We start from the raw sequence: 20000 nt of genomic DNA on the forward strand, positions 1-20000 counted from the left end.
TGGGGTTCAAGTGGTTAAACATCAAGTATAACGTCATTTTCAATCTGTCATAATGGAAACAGATATTCTCTGTTTTCCTCGTGATATGCTGTATTTTAGGGAGAAATATTTACGCACCGTAATATGACATACATATAAGGTGCTACAAAGTAACAATGTAATTCAGGGTTGCCGTGGATGAAAACATTATTTACAGGGGTGCCCTGCGCCAAAAGAAATTGAGAACCCCTGGGCCTACAGTATATAACGTTGCTGGATCAAGAAGGAATAGAGACAATCAACTATCTGTGTTATATGCAGTGGTGGAAAAAGTACTCAAATTCTTTACTTAAGTAAAAGTACCAATACTGCAATATAGAAATACTCAGTTTCAAGTAAAAGTCCAGAATTCAAAATTTACTTCAGTAAAAGTACAAAAGTATTGGCATCAAAATGTACTTAAAGTACCAAAAGTAAAAGTACTAGAATATTTGAAAATAGCAGATCTACAAGCTCACAACGTGAGCTTGTAGATCTGCTATTTTCAAATTGTAGATCTGCTATTTTCAAATTGGCTATTTTCAAATAGCCTATGTATAAAATAGGGCTAAAGTGGTTATGTACATTTCATAATATCATAATTTAGATCTGAAAAGTAACTAGTAACTAAAGTTTTCAAATAATTGTAGTGGAGTAAAAGTACAGTATTTTCCCTGAGATGTGGAGTAAAAGTCCAAGTATTGGAAATACTCAAGTAAAGTACAAATACCTCAAAATTGTAGTTAAGTACAATACTTAAGTAAATGTACTTAGTTACTTTCCACCACTGGTTATATGTGTTGTTTAGTAAGTTTACTTTTTGATAATAATAATAATAATAATTTGTGTGTTCAAACATAGTGTCTAATAATGGCTTGACCTTTCTGTCCAATTTATAGATACAAAGTTACTACAGTATGTGTGCAGTTTGTGAAGGAAGCAGCACAAAACAACAATGTAGCTGTAGTTACGTTGTGATGCCACTCCAGACCGGCTGGCTGCTGCCATAAGTTGCGTGCATCATGTCCTCTTTATAAAGGCCTTTATCAAAGGCCAAAAAGCCTTTCACATACTTCACCTATAAAAGCACAAGCGTGCTTCAGAAGAGCAGAGAGGATCTACAAAGCTTGTAGATCGCCTATTTTGGGCACGGCACCGTCCTACAGCGGATCATAAATTAACAAGAACTGGCAAAGCGAGGGGCAGACATGACGGATGGCCTCCATGAAGGACTGGCTTGAAAACATATACTGTAGGCTCTACTGCAGTGGTTTTCAAACCTTTTCATGTCAAGGAACCCCAAATGGATTTATATTTGGCCAGGGACCCCCATCTGAAAATGCTCTGTGCCAGGGACCCCCAGAAGAGAAGATTTGTGTTAAAAGAAATAAAATATGATTCAACATTTTTCACAAATGATCAAAAATAGCAGATGTACAAGCTTCGAGCTTGAAGATCTGCTATTTTTGAATAGCCAACATATAAATGGTTATTAAATAAAGTGGTTATGATTGTGTTGCTATATTAAGCCCCCCCCCCCTCCCCACATGACAATTTAAGGACTTTTAAGACCTTTTTAATAGCTAAAAAAAGAAACAGTATACAGTATACAGTATACAATAAAGACTGGTTCAACATTGGCCAAATTGTCAAATAATAATAAAGAGGCAAAAAATAGCCGATCTGAGCTTGTAGATCTGCTATTTATACAATATTTATCTGTGGAACCGAGTCAAACAAAATGTAACGCCTCATTCCGAGTGCTTATCAGGTGGGGGGGGGGGGGTCCCCAGTTCAAATATGATTATTTTGGGGGGTCGCGGCCTGAAAAAGGTTGAGAACCACCGCTCTACAGCACACAGTAAACAGTAAAATCCTCAGTGTTTTAGTGTAAGAATGAACCCACACGGACCCGGTGAACCGCTCAGACTGTACTGTGATGCCATCACAGTACAGTCTGAGCGATCACCATCACAGTGATGGTGATCATGATGGAGTGGCGTACCCTATACCTTCCAGTCTGACAGACTGTACTGTGACAGTGATGATGATGATTGAGTGGCGTACCGTACCTTCCAGTCTGACAGACTGTGGGCAGTAGAAGTGCAGCAGAGCTGCCAGGGCACAGCCGTCCGTGTTGTCCTTCAGCAGGTTGTCCACCAGGGGGAGCGAGGGAGCCTGCTCTCTCCTGTAGCGAGCCTGTGTGTAGCCATGGAAACAGCACAAAAACATCATCACTGTCAGTCTCACACACACACACACACACACACACACACACACACACACACACACACACACACACACACACACACACACACCCATCTGTGTCATCAGAGAGGAGAGACACATATTCATATAAACATGCACTTACAGGCTCACACACACACACATGCATGCACACTGAAATGCACAAACACACACACAGAACACAGCAGATTCATGTTAAATTGAGGAATTTCAGGCATGCGAAGAAAGGATTAAACTGAAAAATGCATCCTTCACTGAGACAGTGTATACTTGTATATCGTCTCTGTCGGGTGGAAAGCTCATATGTCCAAAACTGTTACTTTTCAGGAAACGGCAGACTTCCAGATTTAGCAGATCTACAAGCTCGAAACGCATCGCTTCGCGCCGCGTTTCGAGCTTGCACATCTGCTACTTTTTATACTTTGGTTTGACGCTGTAGTATGATCAAGTAGGGCATTAATTGACACAAAAAGTTAGAATATGGAGATAAGAGGTTTCTGCCTGACAGCAACAAGTTCTAATCTGTTGTTTATTTTATTCAGTTTTTCTTAACTTGATTTATGTCTCTTAAACTTTAGCCTTGCCTTCGTGGATTATGATTTATTGTGGTTTTCGTCATCCTGGATCGGAGAGCCCTTTGGGGTCAACTGCTATTGCTTTTTAAATGTGCTATATAAATAAAGATGACATGACCATTCATCCACACCGAGGCGGTGTATAGACGCGCCATAAGGTGCCGCAACAGGTAGCGCATGTGATTTAGAGCTTAATAATGAGCCGGGTTAGGATAACATCCATTTTAACCTACAGCTTTATATGTTTCCGTCTGCCTGTTAAATAATGCAGTACAACACCACCACATACTAGAAGCTGTTTCTAGGGAACTGAGTAGGTAGTAGACCTGTATTGTGGTTCCTGAGATATGTGGGAAAAAAAATTGATTTTTGAAGATATATGTAATTTGTTTTAGGACTTTTGTATCGATATTGTAGATGGTATATTGTAAATCTGTATTTGATGTATCCACACCTCATACTAAGGACCCGCAATGGAAACAAGCTGTAAGCTTTATCCTTTTGATTATGGTGGGTCAGATGTATGTTACATGTGACATACGTTTTATGTCATGATCAATGAAGATATCAATCAATCAATCCACCATATAGCACTCCCCGTTCACCCATAAACACACAGGAATGATGATGGGTGACAGGTGGTCGTTTTAGAACGGACTGAGCAGTTGAAATCACACCTCTCTGTCTGACACAGCCCCATTACGAACCTCTGCCTCCGCTATACTGCTCCAAGATGAGGTCCCATGGAACCTCATCTTGGTTCCATTTGTTGCACTCTCAGAGTTAAATAAACATTGAGGATTGGGGTCCCGGAGATGAAAATGGTATGAAATGGGGGTCTGTGACCTAATGATAATCACTGGATTAATAGATAAATGTGGTGATAGAGGTGTGTGTGTGTGTGTGTGTGTGTGTGTGTGTGTGTGTGTGTGTGTGTGTGTGTGTGTGTGTGTGTGTGTGTGTGTGTGTGTGTGTGTGTGTGTGTGTGTGTGTGTGTGTGTGTGGGGTGTGTGTGTGTGTGTGTGTGTGTGTGTGTGTGTGTGTGTGGCAGGCACATGGACCAACAGAGAGAGAGAGAGAGAGAGAGAGAGAGAGAGAGAGAGAGAGAGAGAGAGAGAGAGAGAGAGAGAGAGAGAGAGAGAGAGAGAGAGAGAGAGAGAGAGAGAGAGAGAGAGAGAGAGAGAGAGAGAGAGAGAGAGAATAGTCACAATCATGTCTGGGTTTGGAGCGAGGGAGGAGGGAGGAGGGAGAGGGGGGCTAAAGTGGTGAGTGAGGGCTGTTCACAATGGATGTAATTACAGGTAACAACCTCCAGGGCCATTTGCCATGCAGGGCACCGAGTCAATGATGTTAGGAGCAGTGGTGGAAAAAGTACTCACATTCTTTACTCAAGTAAAAGTATCAATACTGCAATGTAGAAACACGCTGTTACAAGTAAAAGTACGGTAATCAACATTTACTTGAGTAAAAGTACAAAAGTATTGGTTTCAAAGTATACTTAAAGTACAAAAGTAAAAGTACTCATTATACAGAATGTCCCGTTTCACAGGTTTCCTTCCATTTTTCCAAAATCATTTGAAAATAGCATATCTACAAGCTCACAATGCGTCGCATCGCGACACATTGTGAGCTTATAGATCTGCTATTTTCAAATGGCTAAAATGTATATAAGGATGGCGTGTGTAATGGGTAATAACAATCCAAATCTACAAAGTAACTAGTAACTAAAGTTTTCAAATAATTGTAGTTGAGTAAAAGTACAATATTTGTCTCTGAGATGTAGTGGAGTAGAAGTAAAAGTACTGACAATTGGAAATACTCCAGTAAAGTACAAAATACCTCAAAATTGTACTTAAGTACAGTACTTGAGTAAATGTACTTAGTTACTTTACACCACTGGTTAGGAGGAGTGTGAGGAGGTGCAGGAGGACAGAGTAGGACAGTCATTAGGGCCACAGCGGGGAGAGGAGTCACATTGCTGCTATAGGGGAACCATCTCTATTCTCTGGAGCGCTGCTTCTCAAACCTTTTCCAGTCAAGGATATATTTTTTTTTTTTTAAATAGCAGATGTACAAGCTCGCAGCGCGGCACGGAGTGACATGCTGTAAGCTTGTAGATCTCCTATTTTTGAATAGCCAACCCACACTCGTCGCCTTGCTAAACTAATGGCCTATGTCATTTTTTTGTCAAGTTTTTCAGGAAAAATAAAAAACTGATCCAAAACAAAACTATATATTTCTTAATCATTTCATCCAAAATGTTTATAACAAATTATGAATATTTAAATAGAAATAACACTGTCTGTCAGCTATGTAACATAAGATATTTAAATAGGTTTAAATAGGATTAAATCTGACTTAGGCAAAAAAAAAAAACCATGTGACTTAGGCCAAAATAAATGCCTATTTTGGCCTAAGTCACACTAGGGAGTTAGGCCATTATACTAAAAGGGGGGTGAACAGCATGAACCTTTTCAATTAGGAGATGGGCGGTTTTACCAGAGGTGGCCAGTGTCATGAGGAACTGACTTAGGCAAAAATATAATTTTCCTCAAAAAATGACTTAGGCCATTGGTTAAAATTATTGTGATTTTTTAATCAATTAGATTTTTTTCTCTCTCCAATATATTGTCATTATGCCGATTGAATATTCCCCTCTGTGTGTGCAGTCCCTGTCAAGATAGGGATAACATTTAAAAAAAAAGTAAATCAATTATTTATGATCGTTTTCATTCTCTTCTCCCAATTTGGTCGTTATCCCAATCCCTCGATGTGTGTATGGTCCCTGTCACTGCTGACTCCTACTGTTGGTCTGAGGAGGGTGTAGACAAGCACAGCAAGTCTCATCTGATACACATGGAGTCACTAGAAGCCACTTGCCACCTGAATATGATTATGTTGGGGGGTCCCCCGTTTAAATATGATCATTTGGGGGGGGGGGTTCACAGCATGAAAAGCAGTGATTCTCAAATGATTTAGTTTCAAGGACCCCCATTTTTATATGCATTAGGCCACGGACCCCCAGTCAAACTATTGCTGTTGTTTCTTTAATATCTCTGGGACCGCAATCTACACTGCAAAATCCTCAGTGCTAATTTAACTCAAACAGTGTGCAAATATAACCAAATACATTTGTACACTGTCGGAGTTACAGGCCCATAAGGGTCCACTTGGTTCCTAGCATCAATCATTTTGCTGGGGACCCCCTGTTGGAAACCCCTGCTGGGACCCCCTGCTGTGTGTGTGTGTGTGTGTGTGTGTGTGTGTGTGTGTGTGTGTGTGTGTGTGTGTGTGTGTGTGTGTGTGTGTGTGTGTGTGTGTGCGTGCGCGCGCGTGTGCGAGTGTGTGTGTGAGTGCGAGTGCGTGCCAGCATGAGGAGAATGATCTTCTTACAGTATCTCTCATTCAGTGAATAGACTCCAGTTGAGGCTGATAATACAGTGCTGTGACAAGAGCACAGAGCGGCTAATGGAGAGCGTACAGTGAGACAGTGTCTAGTACATTCACACACTTTGATTCTGCTCTTCTTTCCCTGTTGGAAATCCTTAGTTTGCTTCCGAACAAAGCTCTGTGTGTGTTTGTGCGTGCTTGCGTGTGCGTGCGTGCGTGCGTGCGTATGTGTGTGTGTGTGTGTGTGTGTGTGTGTGTGTGTGTGTGTGTGTGTGTGTGTGTGTGTCTGAGAGAGAGAGAGAGAGAGAGGGAGGGAGGGAGAGAGTCAGGTCACGGGACCTTCATGTATTAACAGCATACAGAGAGATACAGTACAAGCGATCTCTCTCCGATTATACCAGAACACACACACACACACACACACACACACACACACACACACACACACACACACACACACACATAGACCAACATTATCAGAAGTGGGTCAGAAACTGTGACAAAAATGCGTTGTATGTTTAAAGACCAATTGTGGACAGTAACTAAGTACATGTATTTCAGTACTGTACGGAAACTTACAAAAATGTATTCAAGGGCTTGTAGTCAGCCCTTGACCTGACTACAAGCTTGTAGAACCGAATTTTCCCAATTTTTGACAATTTCTGACACTTTGCTTTTCACAATCCCTGTGAAAAGCAAAGTAATGATGCCTCTATTGTGAAACAGAAGTACTCCCCTTGTCACCAGATACAGTAAACAGACATTTTACAACCTCCAGGTGTAAACAGGTGATTTATGACAGCGTGTTGCAGTGTCAGGGTGACTTACTGGTGATCAATATCAAGGTTTAGACCGGCCAGTTAGCTACTGTATATGTGTGATGATCAGAAACAGGTTCACGCTGGTAAATGTTCTTATCCAGCCTCTGGCCTGTCCGTTAACTGGTGTTTACACACGCAGTTGATCCAATTTGAATCAATGTGTACCTCTTTTGACTCACCACTGAATTACAGGAAGTTTGCTAATACCGGCACTGCCCGGCAAAATATTTGCTTTGATACTGTATGCAACGCACGCTCACGCACGCACGCATTCAAAAACATCTTTAAACCTTTGTTTACTGGATTTTCACAGAAGCATTCACTGTATATAGGTATCCAATATACAGACATTGAATGAGATGACATTCTATGTTATTTCAGGTATTTGAAAGTAGCAGATCACAATGCATCCTGATGCAGCGTATTGTGTATTTTTAGATCTGTTATCTTTTTTTATGCATTAAAAATAGGGGCTGAGTGGTTAAACCTTTTATCATAACGTGACCCTAGTCTCGCGTAGCCAGACAACTATTCCACAATCTCCGAATGCTATATAGAGTCTGGAACTACAACTCCCGAAATCCAAGAGAGGAAGCTGGCACTTCTGTTCACAAAAATATATTTTAAAATATCTTTACGTTTTATTTTTTAATTTCCATTTCTGCTAAGCAGCAAGCTATATATACTTAGATGATTTTGATTTATATTAGGATGCATTTGCGCGACTGTGAAGACAAAACGGAAGTGGGGAGGAGGCTTCACATCCGCTTTATATTTTAATCATGATCAGAGCTGAGTCCCAGACTGTATGACCGGAACCATTTGAAAATTGTGGGAGGCAACGGTCTGGCCACGCGAGACTAACGTGACCCTAAACAGGGGCCGTGACCCTAATCAGGGGTCGTGACCCTAATCAGGGGTCGTGACCTGATAAGGGGCCTGTAGCTCCATGTGCCAGCGAGACAGAGAGGACGACAGGCCACAGCAGAATGTCACAGCGTGTCACGCTCTGTCTCACAGGCCTTATATAACCACTGTGTCTGCAGAATGAAAACACCCCCCCCTCTCTCTGTCTGCCACACTCTCATTATTTCTCTCTCTCTCTCTCTCTCTCTCTCCCTCTCTCTCTCTGTCTCTCTCTCTCTCTCTGTCTCTCTGTCCCTCTCTCTCTCTGTCTCTTAGTCCCCCTCTTTCTCTCTCTCTCTCTCTCACTCGCTATCTCTCTCTCCCCCTCCAGATGTCATTTATCCACTCTGCCCCCCTCCCTCCTTTTCTCTCTCCTCTTCTAATTATTGCTTTGTCACGCGTTCACTTGCTGTGATTCTCTCTTTCCTCTCTCGTCTGCCAATCTCTCTCTCTCTCTCTCTCTCTCTCTCTCTCTCTCTCTCTCTCTCTCTCTCTCTCTCTCTCTCTCTCTCTCTCTCTCGCTCTCTCTCTCTCTCTCTCTCTCTCATCGATCTCTCTCTGTCTCTCTCTCTCTCTCGTCTGCTCGCTCTCTCTCTCTCTCACTCTCGCCAGCATTTCTCTCTGTGCTGTTACTGTATGAGTCACAGCTCATCTGGATGTTCTTTGCAGGGGATGTGTGTGTGTGTGTGTGTGTGTGTGTGTGTGTGTGTGTGTGTGTGTGTGTGTGTGTGTGTGTGTGTGTGTGTGTGTGTGTGTGTGTGTGTGTGTGTGTGTGCGTGCACTGGAGAGCCGTAAGTGTTAATTGAAAATCGAATCAAGTGGATCTCGGGAATGGCATCTCATCTCATCTACAGTATGTCAGTCGTCTTCATATCTATAATGCATGACTCCAAATTTGGGCAAAGTTTCAGCTAGATCAAAGCCCCATTGACATCCATTATGAAATAAAAGTTACATATCGTCTCTGTCGGGGTGGAAAGCTTGTATGTCCAAAACTGTTACTTTTCAGGACTCAAATTCTAAAGTAGCTAAAGTAATCAGCGGTTTGCAAGATTAGCTCCAGACACACAGACACACAGACAGACAGACACACAGACACACAGACACACAGACACACAGACAGACAGACACACAGACACACAGACACACAGACACACAGACAGACAGACACACAGACACACAGACAGACACGCGTTGCGATGCGTTGTCAACTTGCAGTTTTGTTATTTTTCACCAAACGTTGGCTCCAGAATAGAGACGGTAGGGTTCACAACTGGTTAACACAAGCATGGTTTTGCAGTGTGAGTGTGTGTGTGTGTGTGTGTGTGTGTGTGTGTGTGTGTGTGTGTGTGTGTGTGTGTGTGTGTGTGTGTGTGTGTGTGTGTGTGTGTGTGCAGGCCGTGTGGACAACATCTCTCACCTTGTGTGACTCCGGACAGGAAGCCTCTCGGAGCCTTTGTTCTTCAACAAGAATGTTCCTGAGGTGCTCGTTCACCTGCAGAGAGACATGGGGGGGGGGGGAAGGGGGGGGTGTTTACTTGGGGTCATGTTTCACACAAGCCTTTGATGGACAGAATGTGAAGGAATGAATGAATGGAGAGATTGTGCCTCGCTCGCCCGCTCGGACAGTGGAGAGAGAGAGGTAGAGATTGAAGGAGACAGAGAGATGTTTTAGTTCTAAGAATTTCACCACTTTCAACCTGGCATCCCTGTTTGGGGCATGTCATGTTAAAAAAAAGAAAATATTCCATTCCCGCATTTCTACCCACCGTCCGTCCAGGCTATGGGAGCGCACCCGTTACTATACAGATCGCATAAAACGACGGCATTGCCGTCAATCTGGGCTATGGAACCATGTCTGTGTGACTACAGATCCCGTGGCGAAATTATATGACTGACGGTCAGACTTAATACAGACGGACAGGGTTTTGTTAATTTTATAGTAGAATAGCGAAAATAGCCATTCTACGATGCATTTTGAGCTTGTCGATTGGCTATATCTGCTATCCGTCATGACAAAGTGTATGGAGTAGTATATGGTAGTTCAGACAGGCACGTAAGTTAAGTCTGTTCCACACTCATACACCCTCCAATCACACACGGCCACGATCTATTCAAGCCTCCTCCTGTATTAGCGTTTACTGCAGGTCTTCACTATGTCAGCATGTTAATTGTGCGGATTCGTGTGGATTGTCATCATGTTTAAAGGAATAGTTCACTCAAATAAATACTTATTTTCTATCAATTATACACCCCATGAAGCCTTGACTTCATGGAGATTTTATAGTTTTTGTCGCATTCCTAAGTCCAATAATTTGATGACCAGCGGAGACTCAAAGAGTCTCCATTGAGTCTCCTACCGGGGACTCCACTGGTCATCAAATTATTGGCTTAGGAATGCGACAGAAAAAAGATATTCTCCATGAATTCAAGGCTCCATGGGGTGAGTAATCGATTGAAAATAAGTTATTTGGGGGTGAACTATCTCTTTAATATCCGTGTGTATCTTTTGAGTTCTCCCGTGTGAAGGGTTCAAAATGTGTTCATGTTTTATGTGTATATTTAGGCCCTGCTTCAGGGGGATTCGCTACCCCAGAGTGTGTCATGCTTGCAGAGATTATTCTGTAGTATCAGGGGAGCAGAGCCGCACTCAGAGCCAAATTCAATGCAATAAATGTTTTTTAAATGTTTTATCTCGACGAGAGTGGCTGACTGAAACAGGGGCTTAATTGTTTTAGGAACATGGATTAAAAGACCATCAAAGGATTGCAGTCTCATCGCCGGGGTTTATTAGCAAAGTGGTGCCATGTCTTCTGATGCTAACTAAAACAGCAGTGTAACCCGATACAGCTTTCTGCTACAGTACGACATAAAGAAAAGCTTTAAAAAGCAAATGAAAGCGACCTCGCCTCACTGGATATGTTTTTTTATTTCCTTGAAAAGGCTTTTCTATTTTACAAGTGCTCCCTCCCTCAGCTTCAAAAAGCTCTGTGCGATGAATGGTGATGTAACAGCCTGGCCAGACGATGCACACACTGCACAGGCCTGAGTGCTGATTTAACTCTGTGAGAGTGTACACTCTCACAGAGTTAAATCAACACTCAGGGGTTTGACTGTGCAACACTCACAGTGCAGCCAAGCATGGCCGTGGCACGCAATGCCTGGGAGCTGTACAGAGGGGCAGCCGTTCCAACCCGTGTGTGTGTGTGTGTGTGTGTGTGTGTGTGTGTGTGTGTGTGTGTGTGTGTGTGTGTGTGTGTGTGTGTGTGTGTGTGTGTGTGTGTGTGTGTGCGTGCATGTATGTGCGTGTGCGTGTGCGAGAGAGAGAGACACAGAGACAGAGAGACAGAGACAGAGACAGAGACAGAGAGACAGACACACACACACACACACACACACACACACACACACACACACACACACACACACACACACACACACACACACACACACACACACACACACACACACACACACACACTACACACACACACACACACACACACACGCACGCACGCACGCACGCACGCACGCACACACACACACACACACACACACACACACACACACACACACACAGAGAGAGAGAGAGAGTGCCTCTCATGCCATTTTGTTTTCAAATTAGCATGTGTATGCACTTTTATTTGATGTTGTTTATATGAAAATTGCGTGTGCATGTTTATCCGTGTGAGTGTGTGTGTGTGTGTGTGTGTGTGTGTGTGTGTGTGTGTGTGTGTGTGTGTGTGTGTGTGTGTGTGTGTGTGTGTGTGTGTGTGTGTGTGTGTGTGTGTGTGTGTGTGTGTGTGTGTGTGTGTGTGTGTGTGTGTGTGTAGTGTGTGTGTATCCGGCTGGCCTTGGCCTGCAGCAGGGAACAGGAAGCACACGTGCTTCTGCACAGAGGAATGTCAACAGCCTCAGCTGGGAACCAAACATGCATCATGTTTTGTTTCTGGGGGGGGGGACACTCCTGACCGTGACGCTAAAACTAAGAATTAAAGAAGAACACAAAAGCGGAGACTTAGTTTTCGCTTCGACATCGGATATCAGATATCTAATATATCGGGTCGATATCATTGTTTGAAAGCTGCCAGTACAAAAGTCCCACTGCCTGCCAGGTCAATAACCCCAAGTTGCTAAATGTGTCTCTCTTACAGTAAAGCAAGACAAGTTTATCTGTAGAGAACATTTCAACAACAAGGCAATTCAAAGTGCTTTACATAAAACATTAAGGGTCCACACGTCCCCTAGATAATTCAAAACAACGTATGTTTGAATTGTTTACAATGGGAGCGCCACGTTTGTGGAGCGGTAATTCTGCGCTCTCTCGTTCTCGTGTGGCGTCTTTATCTGCTTGCTGAGAGCTTAAATATTTTCAACTTGGGTGCTTGGAGGCGTTTTTAGGCGAGTGAGTGCCTTCCGGGAAGGAACGCCTCGGCAATGGCCCCTAAGAGCGCTATGACAAAGTGCAAAAGAAACACATTATAAAGGGACATTTAAATAGCTATTAAGGAGTTAAAAGAATAGAAGATAAGAATAAGGCAGTGGCAAACAGCCGGGGCAAAGTCTTTCTGTTTTCCACTGTCACTCTTAAATAATTTAAAAGAAGAGAGTTGTAGCAGGCTGCAGTTTAATGGGAATTTGTGTGTGTGTGTGTGGGTGAGTTAAATTAACTTTCATTAGCTTTCATTCAGTTAACACACTGGTTTTACTCTGTAGGAATGCCATTCTGGGGAGTATTGGCAGCTACTGCTGTTGTGAAGGAAGCCTGATGTGTGTTAAACCTCTAAATCCTGTTCCAACGGACCATGATGAGATCAGATATAGAGCTCTATGATATGATTAAATGCCCCACACAGCTATATTGCTCTGACCCAACTGTCAGGGGGGCAGATGGAGGATTTGAGAGATGAGATCTCATATCTTTTGTCAGTCCGGGGCAAATAAAGAAAATCTTTCACCTGACAGGTGAAAGACCCACCACTATTAGATTGTTGGAGTTATGTGTACAGTACTCATCCTCTCCTCTGTTCTCATATGTCTCATTTTTTTTAAAGTTTGTTGTTATAATATGCCAATTCCTGATTCCCCATGTATTCAAGTCCCTTGTCACTGCTAAACAACTGCAACCAAGCCGGAGGCTATTTGACTCTAGACTGTTCGTCAAATATATTGAGCATGTAAGCTGCTGTAAAGTGAGTGCTTTGTGAATGTTTGTTTATACAGTTTTGTGTTGTATATTTTCAACATTGTAAGGCACTTTATATTCACATAAGGGTAATAATATAATAATAATAATAATAATAATAATAATAATAATAATAATAATAATTATTATTATTATTTTTATTCTATGTATGAAAAGTGCCCTAAAAAATGTAATATTATTAGTTGAGCGGACTGACTGTAAGCTCTGTGTCACTCTGTACACCAAAACATAGCTAGTGTGACAGCCTCCCCACTTTGCCTGTTTGGGGCGGGGCTCTTTCCCATCAGGGGAAGTGATTGGCAGAGTGGGGCAGGTCGTCAGCCACTGGGCCTCACCTGGGGGTGATTAGGGGAACCCTATTTAAGGCTGAGGAAACTGCCATTTTAGCAGCCATTTGTTTGGGTCCCTGCAATTATTTTCATTCAACCCCCCCCCCCCCCATCCCACATTCATCCATATATACTGCCGACACTACTGATGCCTACCATACCATTTATTCACACATCTTGTTGTTTATGCTCATTATTGTTTACTTTAGGCCGGGAATTTAAGTTTAAATAAATATATTTTTTGCATTTGTGTGGACACTAGACACCAAAAATAAAAGGCGATGAACCATGCAGCTCAACTATAAAGAACTTTACTGTAAGTTGCCTTGTTATTATTATTATTATTACCTTGTTGATCCAGGTGGTGACGGCATCCTCCGTGTCGTAGGGCAGCTCAGGGATGTGTCCGTCACCGTGAGAGGGCTCGGCGCAGGAGTACCTGTTGATGCAGGCCATCACCCTCTCCACGCTCACCATCTCCACCGTGTACGCCATCATCAGAGTGTCTATCAGCGCCAGGTGGGAGCTCTGCACACACACACACGCACACGCACACACACACACACACACACACACACACACACACGCACACGCACAACAACAGAGTGGACAACAACAGGGAGATTAGGGAAGGATTCTGGAGGCTATTAATTGAGCAATATTACACGAGAGGGTGTGCTTTATCTTGATTATTGGCAGTTTTATCTCCGAAATACATGGGGTCTGACAGACAGAGACGTGTCCCTGTTTACTCAGCCACTCCAGTACCATTTAGATGGCTCAGCTACAGTGTTGATTTCGTCGACTAAAACTATGACAAAAAATGTTCGTCGACTACCTTTTTTCACTGACGAAAACTAAATAAAAAAATAGCTGCGATGTCTAAAACTAAGACTAAATACAGTGACAATTTCGTCCACAAATAAAAAAGACTAAAATGTTAGGGAGGGACTAGCGGAGAAGAGATTCAGTAGAACTAAAAGACAAGTCATTTTATGTTTGGTTGCGCTCGGGTTTTGCGCTCTGAAAATAGCAGATCTACAAGCTCACAACGCGTCGCAGTGAGCTTGCAGATCAGCTATTTTCAGCATGCAACCAAGTGTAAAATCAGCCATTACGACGATGCCATCAAGGCCCGCCAAAATACATTTTAGTCGATTAAATCTGTGGATCTGTAGATTTAGTCGACTAAAATCTTATGATATTTAGTCAACTAAAACTAGACTATATGACTAAAACTATATGGAATTTTATTCGAAGGACTATGACTAAAACTAAATCAAACTTTGCTGTCAAAATCAACACTGCTCAGCTAGACAACCTCTCCCAAACCGAACTCATGGAGAAACAAAACTTAACACTTGAGCATTTCAACCAATCAGATTGCTTGGTCAGAACTACCTGTATGTATAATTCACAGTAACTCTGAGAAGTTAGGAATGGATAAATTAAAGGTACACTTTGCGTGCAGCACACATGTGTTTTTCTAACACGGTCATGTGTGGAGGTGGGTTCGACCAGGCCTCAACACCTACACAATGCATGACATTCTCCTGGCCTTTCTAACCCCATTCCAGGCCGGTCACGCCAACGGAACTCCCTTTCCTGCAGGTCCACTCGAAACGTTGAATGTTTGTGTGTTTGTGCGTGTGGGTTGGATGTATCATGCCACTGTCAGGGTGCTTTTCCCGGGCCTTAAAAGGTCATATAAATAGGGGAAAAGGGGAGGATTGGCCCCAGGAGAGGGTAAATTGCTTTTACAGCCTCACCCAGCTGATGGTTGCTCAGATGGCTTTTGCTGAGTGCAGGGGGGGGGTGGGTCCTCTTAAACGTCTTGCTCAGGGAAACTTCTGCTAGCTCAGTGGCTTTGTGCTTAGATTGTCCAGATTGGGGTGAGCTGAGGGTCGAACCTTTGACATCCTCTGTGCCAACTCAGTTTGGTGTTTACGTTTTGAATTCAGTCTCGGATGCCTCTAAAAAAACTTTTTACTTGATGTGCCAAATCCCCTAATCCCCTGGTTTGAAAGCCACCTGGTCACACAGGCGTGTATTGTCTCACATTGTCCATTCAGTGTTTATTCCACCGGCGGAATCTGTCGTATACAGTATTTCATTCTAACCGGTATTAAAAAGGTCTTGAATTGTGTTGACAAGCACAACGTGCTCAAACGTGATGCCGTCACCCTGTCCGTACCTCAGTCTCTTGTCTGTGAGCCGCAGGTCTCCCTTAACAAACATTCACGTCAAGCTCTCCATGGTCCCAAGGATAAGGTTGAAAGAAAAAGTCACTGCAGCCAACAGACACAAACAAACAAACAAACAAACAGTGACACCCAGCCCACCTGAGCTCCAGGTTCAGCCAGAGCCAATACTACTGCCATGCACAGGCCTCTCTATTCATGACCCCGGGGCCTTGGAATACCAGCCAGTATGACTGTGTGTTTCCTTAATAAACTGAAGAACCGCGACTACAGGACTCCGGGTTGTCTGTGCGTGTGCGTACAACGTCAGTGCCACATGTTGCCAGTGCCAGTCCAAACAGGTACAGAAGAGGTCCAGCCATGGCCTGCAGAGGCAAAACACTCCAAAACACAGCCCACAATGCCTGCTCTGTTTTCATTTCTGTCTCTTCAGGATATTGGCAGATGTCTGATGTTATATGCATTCTCATCTGGATGAGATGCGGCTTGTCTGGCCGAGAGCTGCTCCTGAGACTGACTGACTGACTGACTGACTGACTGTATGACTGTCTGACTGCAATGCTGTCTGTCTGTCTGTCTGTCTGTCTGTCTGTCTTACTGACAGGCCAAGACACTTAGAACAGCGCTGGCCATCCAGAAAACATATAAACCAACTGAGCTGCTTGCTGTGATTTAGATTTTAATTTAATGTTTAATCTATTTGCCCCCATCCCCCCCCAAAGACATGTAATGTGGTTTAGAGGTTTGCATTTGTAGTTTTTTTCCATGTGTTTTGAGTGTGCGTTCGTGCGTGCGTGTGTGCGTGTGTTCGTTCGTGCGTGTGTGTGTGCATGCATGTCTCTATCCAAGAATGTGGTGTTTTTGAACTTTAGATTGAGGAACATGAACAAGTAACTTTTTGTCCATGTCTACCACACTGGTAGACATTTAGGATGTTCTGGGATGCGTGACCATGTGTCAGAGTAAAACCAAATCCAACTGAATTAACCAGTTTTGTATTGTTGCTACCGCACTGCACTGTTGCTATAGGGACAAGGAATCACAGGGTCTATTCAGAGTGTGTGTGTGTGTGTGTGTGTGTGCGTGTGTCTGTGTGCATGTGCGTGTGTGTGTGTGTGGTGTGCATGTGTGTGTGGCGCACACACACGTGGATGTAGGCGTATACAGTAGACACTGTGTAGGCGTGTGCCGGAGAGAAAGAAGTTGAACAACAAAGCAGTGGTTCTCCAATATTTTCATGTCACGGATCCCCAAATTGATGTACTTGGCTACACCCCCCCATTTGAATAGATTTTGTACCAGGTACCACCATAAGATTTGTGTTAAAATAGCAGATCTACAAGCTCACAACGCGTCGCGTTGTGAGCTTGTAGATCAGCTATTTTCAAATAGCCGAAGTATAAAACAGGGTTGAAGTGGTTAAAGTGAATTTGATGCTATTTTAAGCCATTTCACTGGGGACCGACTGGAACCCCCTCAAGGACCCCTAGGGGTCCCTGAACCACTGCGATGAAGGACAGAAACCCAGGGGAACGACAGAGTGAGAAAGGGCAGAGGAGAGAGAGGAGGTTGTAGATGGAGAGATAAGAGAAAGATGGAGGACTATTAGACTGTGCTTACATATCCACAGACTGATCTTACATAAAAACACTACTGTTGACACTAAAGCATGGATTTAAAAGCCATGTGGCGTCTATTATCCCCTAACAAAGTGTGTGTAGGCGTGTGCGTGTGTGTGCCCTCCCATGACAGACGCACCTTATAAGGTGGTGGAGACCCAAGGCACACTTTGGTCATAAAGTCAGAACGACAGCCTGCTGTAATCAGGACTGCCAGTGTTCACTATATTATAGTACAGTGTTCACTATACTATAGTGATAATAATATGACATTCAAAATAAAATTCAAATAAAAGAAAATAATGTAGAAAATGTCATGGTATTTTTCCATTAAAAAAATGTTTTCATTGTGATACAGATAAATAGGAACTTAAACTACTTTAGTTCCATTGATCCAAGCCGGAACACAGTCGATTGCTTGATCACTAAAATAATCTGAAAATGCACGCGGCCCACCCATCTGACCACTTAACACGGCCGCCACACTATAGTGACTATAGTGCGATTTATCTGACAGCGCAAATCTGTGCAGATTTATTTCTCTGTGTGTGTGTGTGTGTGTGTGTGTGTGTGTGTGTGTGTGTGTGTGTGTGTGTGTGTGTGTGTGTGTGTGTGTGTGTGTGTGTGTGTGTGTGTGTGTGTGTGTGTGTGTGTGTGTGTGTGTGTGTGTGTGTGTGTGTGTGTGTGTGTGTGTGTGTGTGTGTATGCGTGCATGATCAACACAACAGTTAAGAAGTACACGGTTTGGTGGACAGTGTATTCGGCTCCATGTGTGCATCTGTGTGTGCGTGAGCGTGCGTGCGTGTGTGTGTGTGTGCGTGCGTGTGCCCTTGATCAAAGACACCCACACCAAGGCATGCACACACTACAGCTGAGCAAACAGATAATGAAAGTAAAGGCTGTTTCTTCACAATAAAATCACAAGTGCCTGCTGTTCAGCACTGACTGACACACACACTCTTTAAACAAGACCTGCATGGGTTTGCAGGACAATACCTTCACTATTGTGAGGCTTCAATTGCACATAACCTTTAACACATGCACACACACACACACGCGCGCGCACGCGCGCGCGCGCGCGCACATGCACGATCCCCACCTCCCTACACGTCATTCCGCAGGAAGCTTTTAGGCACAAGTACTGCACACGCCCCTCTGCAGATACATTTTAATTACTCCTCCAGCGTCTCCTCTCCTCTCCTCTCCTCTCCTGTTCCCTCCTCTCCTCTTTCTCTCCTCTCCTCTCCTCTCTGACATTGTCATCCCCAATGCTCTCAGTGTTTAAACACTCAGAGGGCAATGTGAGTCATGGGTGAGAGAGAGAGAGAGAGAGAGAGATAGAGAGAGTAAGAAAGAGCGAGAGAGGTGGTCATAGGGACAAAGAACATTCTTATTGGGAAACGCATGGCTCTCTCACACACTGCTGAAGGTCTATCAACTATAGGAATCGGGAGGGGAGTGTGTGTGTATGTGTTCACGCGGGTGCATGCGTGCGTGTCTCATTTGCGCGCCAGACGTGCTCTGACTTGCTGTGAGACCCCACCCTCTACAGTGCTGCAGTGGAGCACATCACGTCCTGCTCTCCCCTCCGCTCCTCCTCTCTTCTCCTCAAACCCCCCCCCCCACCACCACATTTCTTATTCTCTCCTCCTCTCCTCTCCTGTCAGTTGAACAGTGATACTTTTCCCCTTCTTCCCTGACCGACACACACACACACACACACACACACACACACACACACACACACACACACACACACACACACACACACACACGTCCTCCACCTCTCGTCCTCTCCTACATTGACCAGAGCTCTCATGGTACATTACACAGTACCTCGCCCTGCTGTACTTCCCCATAATTCCATGGGCTTGCGGACAGACTTTCCCTCTCTCTCTCTCTCTCTCTCCCTCCCTGACACTGTTCCACTCCTCCGCTCTCTCTCTCTCTCTCTCTCTCTCTGTTCCCCGCGTGTGTCCCTCCTCCCTTGGCGTGCCTCCACGTGTCAGCCCATTGATCCCTCTTTTCCACTCTTCCCAGAGACGTTGAAGCCTGATTCATACTTAGTGGCCATCGACAGGCTCTCAACCCATTGGATCACGACACGCAGTGAGCCTGTAGATCCGCCTATTTTCCGACGTGCACACATGCAGCACAAGCCAGTATAAATCCGGCGTAACGCTCTACTCTCTACTCCAGGGGTCTTCAACAGGGGGTCCGGGACCCCTAGGGGTTCCTCAGAGTAACTACAGGGGGGCCGCCAAATCTTTGTGTGACACTTTTTTTCTTTTTCTTTTTGCATGAATCACTTGAACCCTAGCATCCCTATTCTGAGGGGAACGTTAGCCGAAAATAGCAGAATTTCAGCAAATTTCAGATCAGCAATTTCCTACAGAGGTTTGGTGTAGAGTGGAAAAAAGCAGACCAAGTTCAAGTTTTCTAAGTATTGAGGGTTTCAGTGGTTAACTGTCTGAAAATACACAACACTACACAATGATAATGCTGTCAAACACGTCTATGAAGCTATCTATGAAATATATAAAAAAAGTTTAATCTGCAACACAATGTTATACAATATGTTAAGTGGGGGGTTCCTGTTTCATCTCTCTCTCTCGGGGGTCCTTGGCCTGAACAACGTTGAAGACCCCTGCTCTACTCGCCTCCCCCCTTTCTGCCAGCCCCCGGGCA

At 43.9% G+C, this 20000-nt stretch overlaps 1 protein-coding gene across 4 annotated transcripts in view; it reads right to left on the minus strand.

Moving 5' to 3' along the window:
• The window catches only part of camsap2b (calmodulin regulated spectrin-associated protein family, member 2b), a 73081-nt gene that overhangs the window by 31567 nt on the left and 21514 nt on the right, over positions 1-20000 (minus strand). For all 4 annotated transcript variants that reach the window (XM_080439011.1, XM_080439009.1, XM_080439010.1 and 1 more), the window contains 3 exons: positions 13841-14020; positions 9378-9452; positions 2091-2217 (listed from right to left, as the gene is read on the minus strand). In XM_080439011.1, coding sequence (XP_080295137.1) covers positions 2091-2217; positions 9378-9452; positions 13841-14020 — 382 coding nt within the window. The remainder of the gene's footprint in view (positions 1-2090; positions 2218-9377; positions 9453-13840; positions 14021-20000) is intronic.

The sequence above is a fragment of the Gymnoscopelus braueri genome, assembly GCF_963280865.1.
Source record: "Gymnoscopelus braueri genome assembly, chromosome: 10".
Lineage (NCBI taxonomy): Eukaryota > Metazoa > Chordata > Actinopteri > Myctophiformes > Myctophidae > Gymnoscopelus > Gymnoscopelus braueri.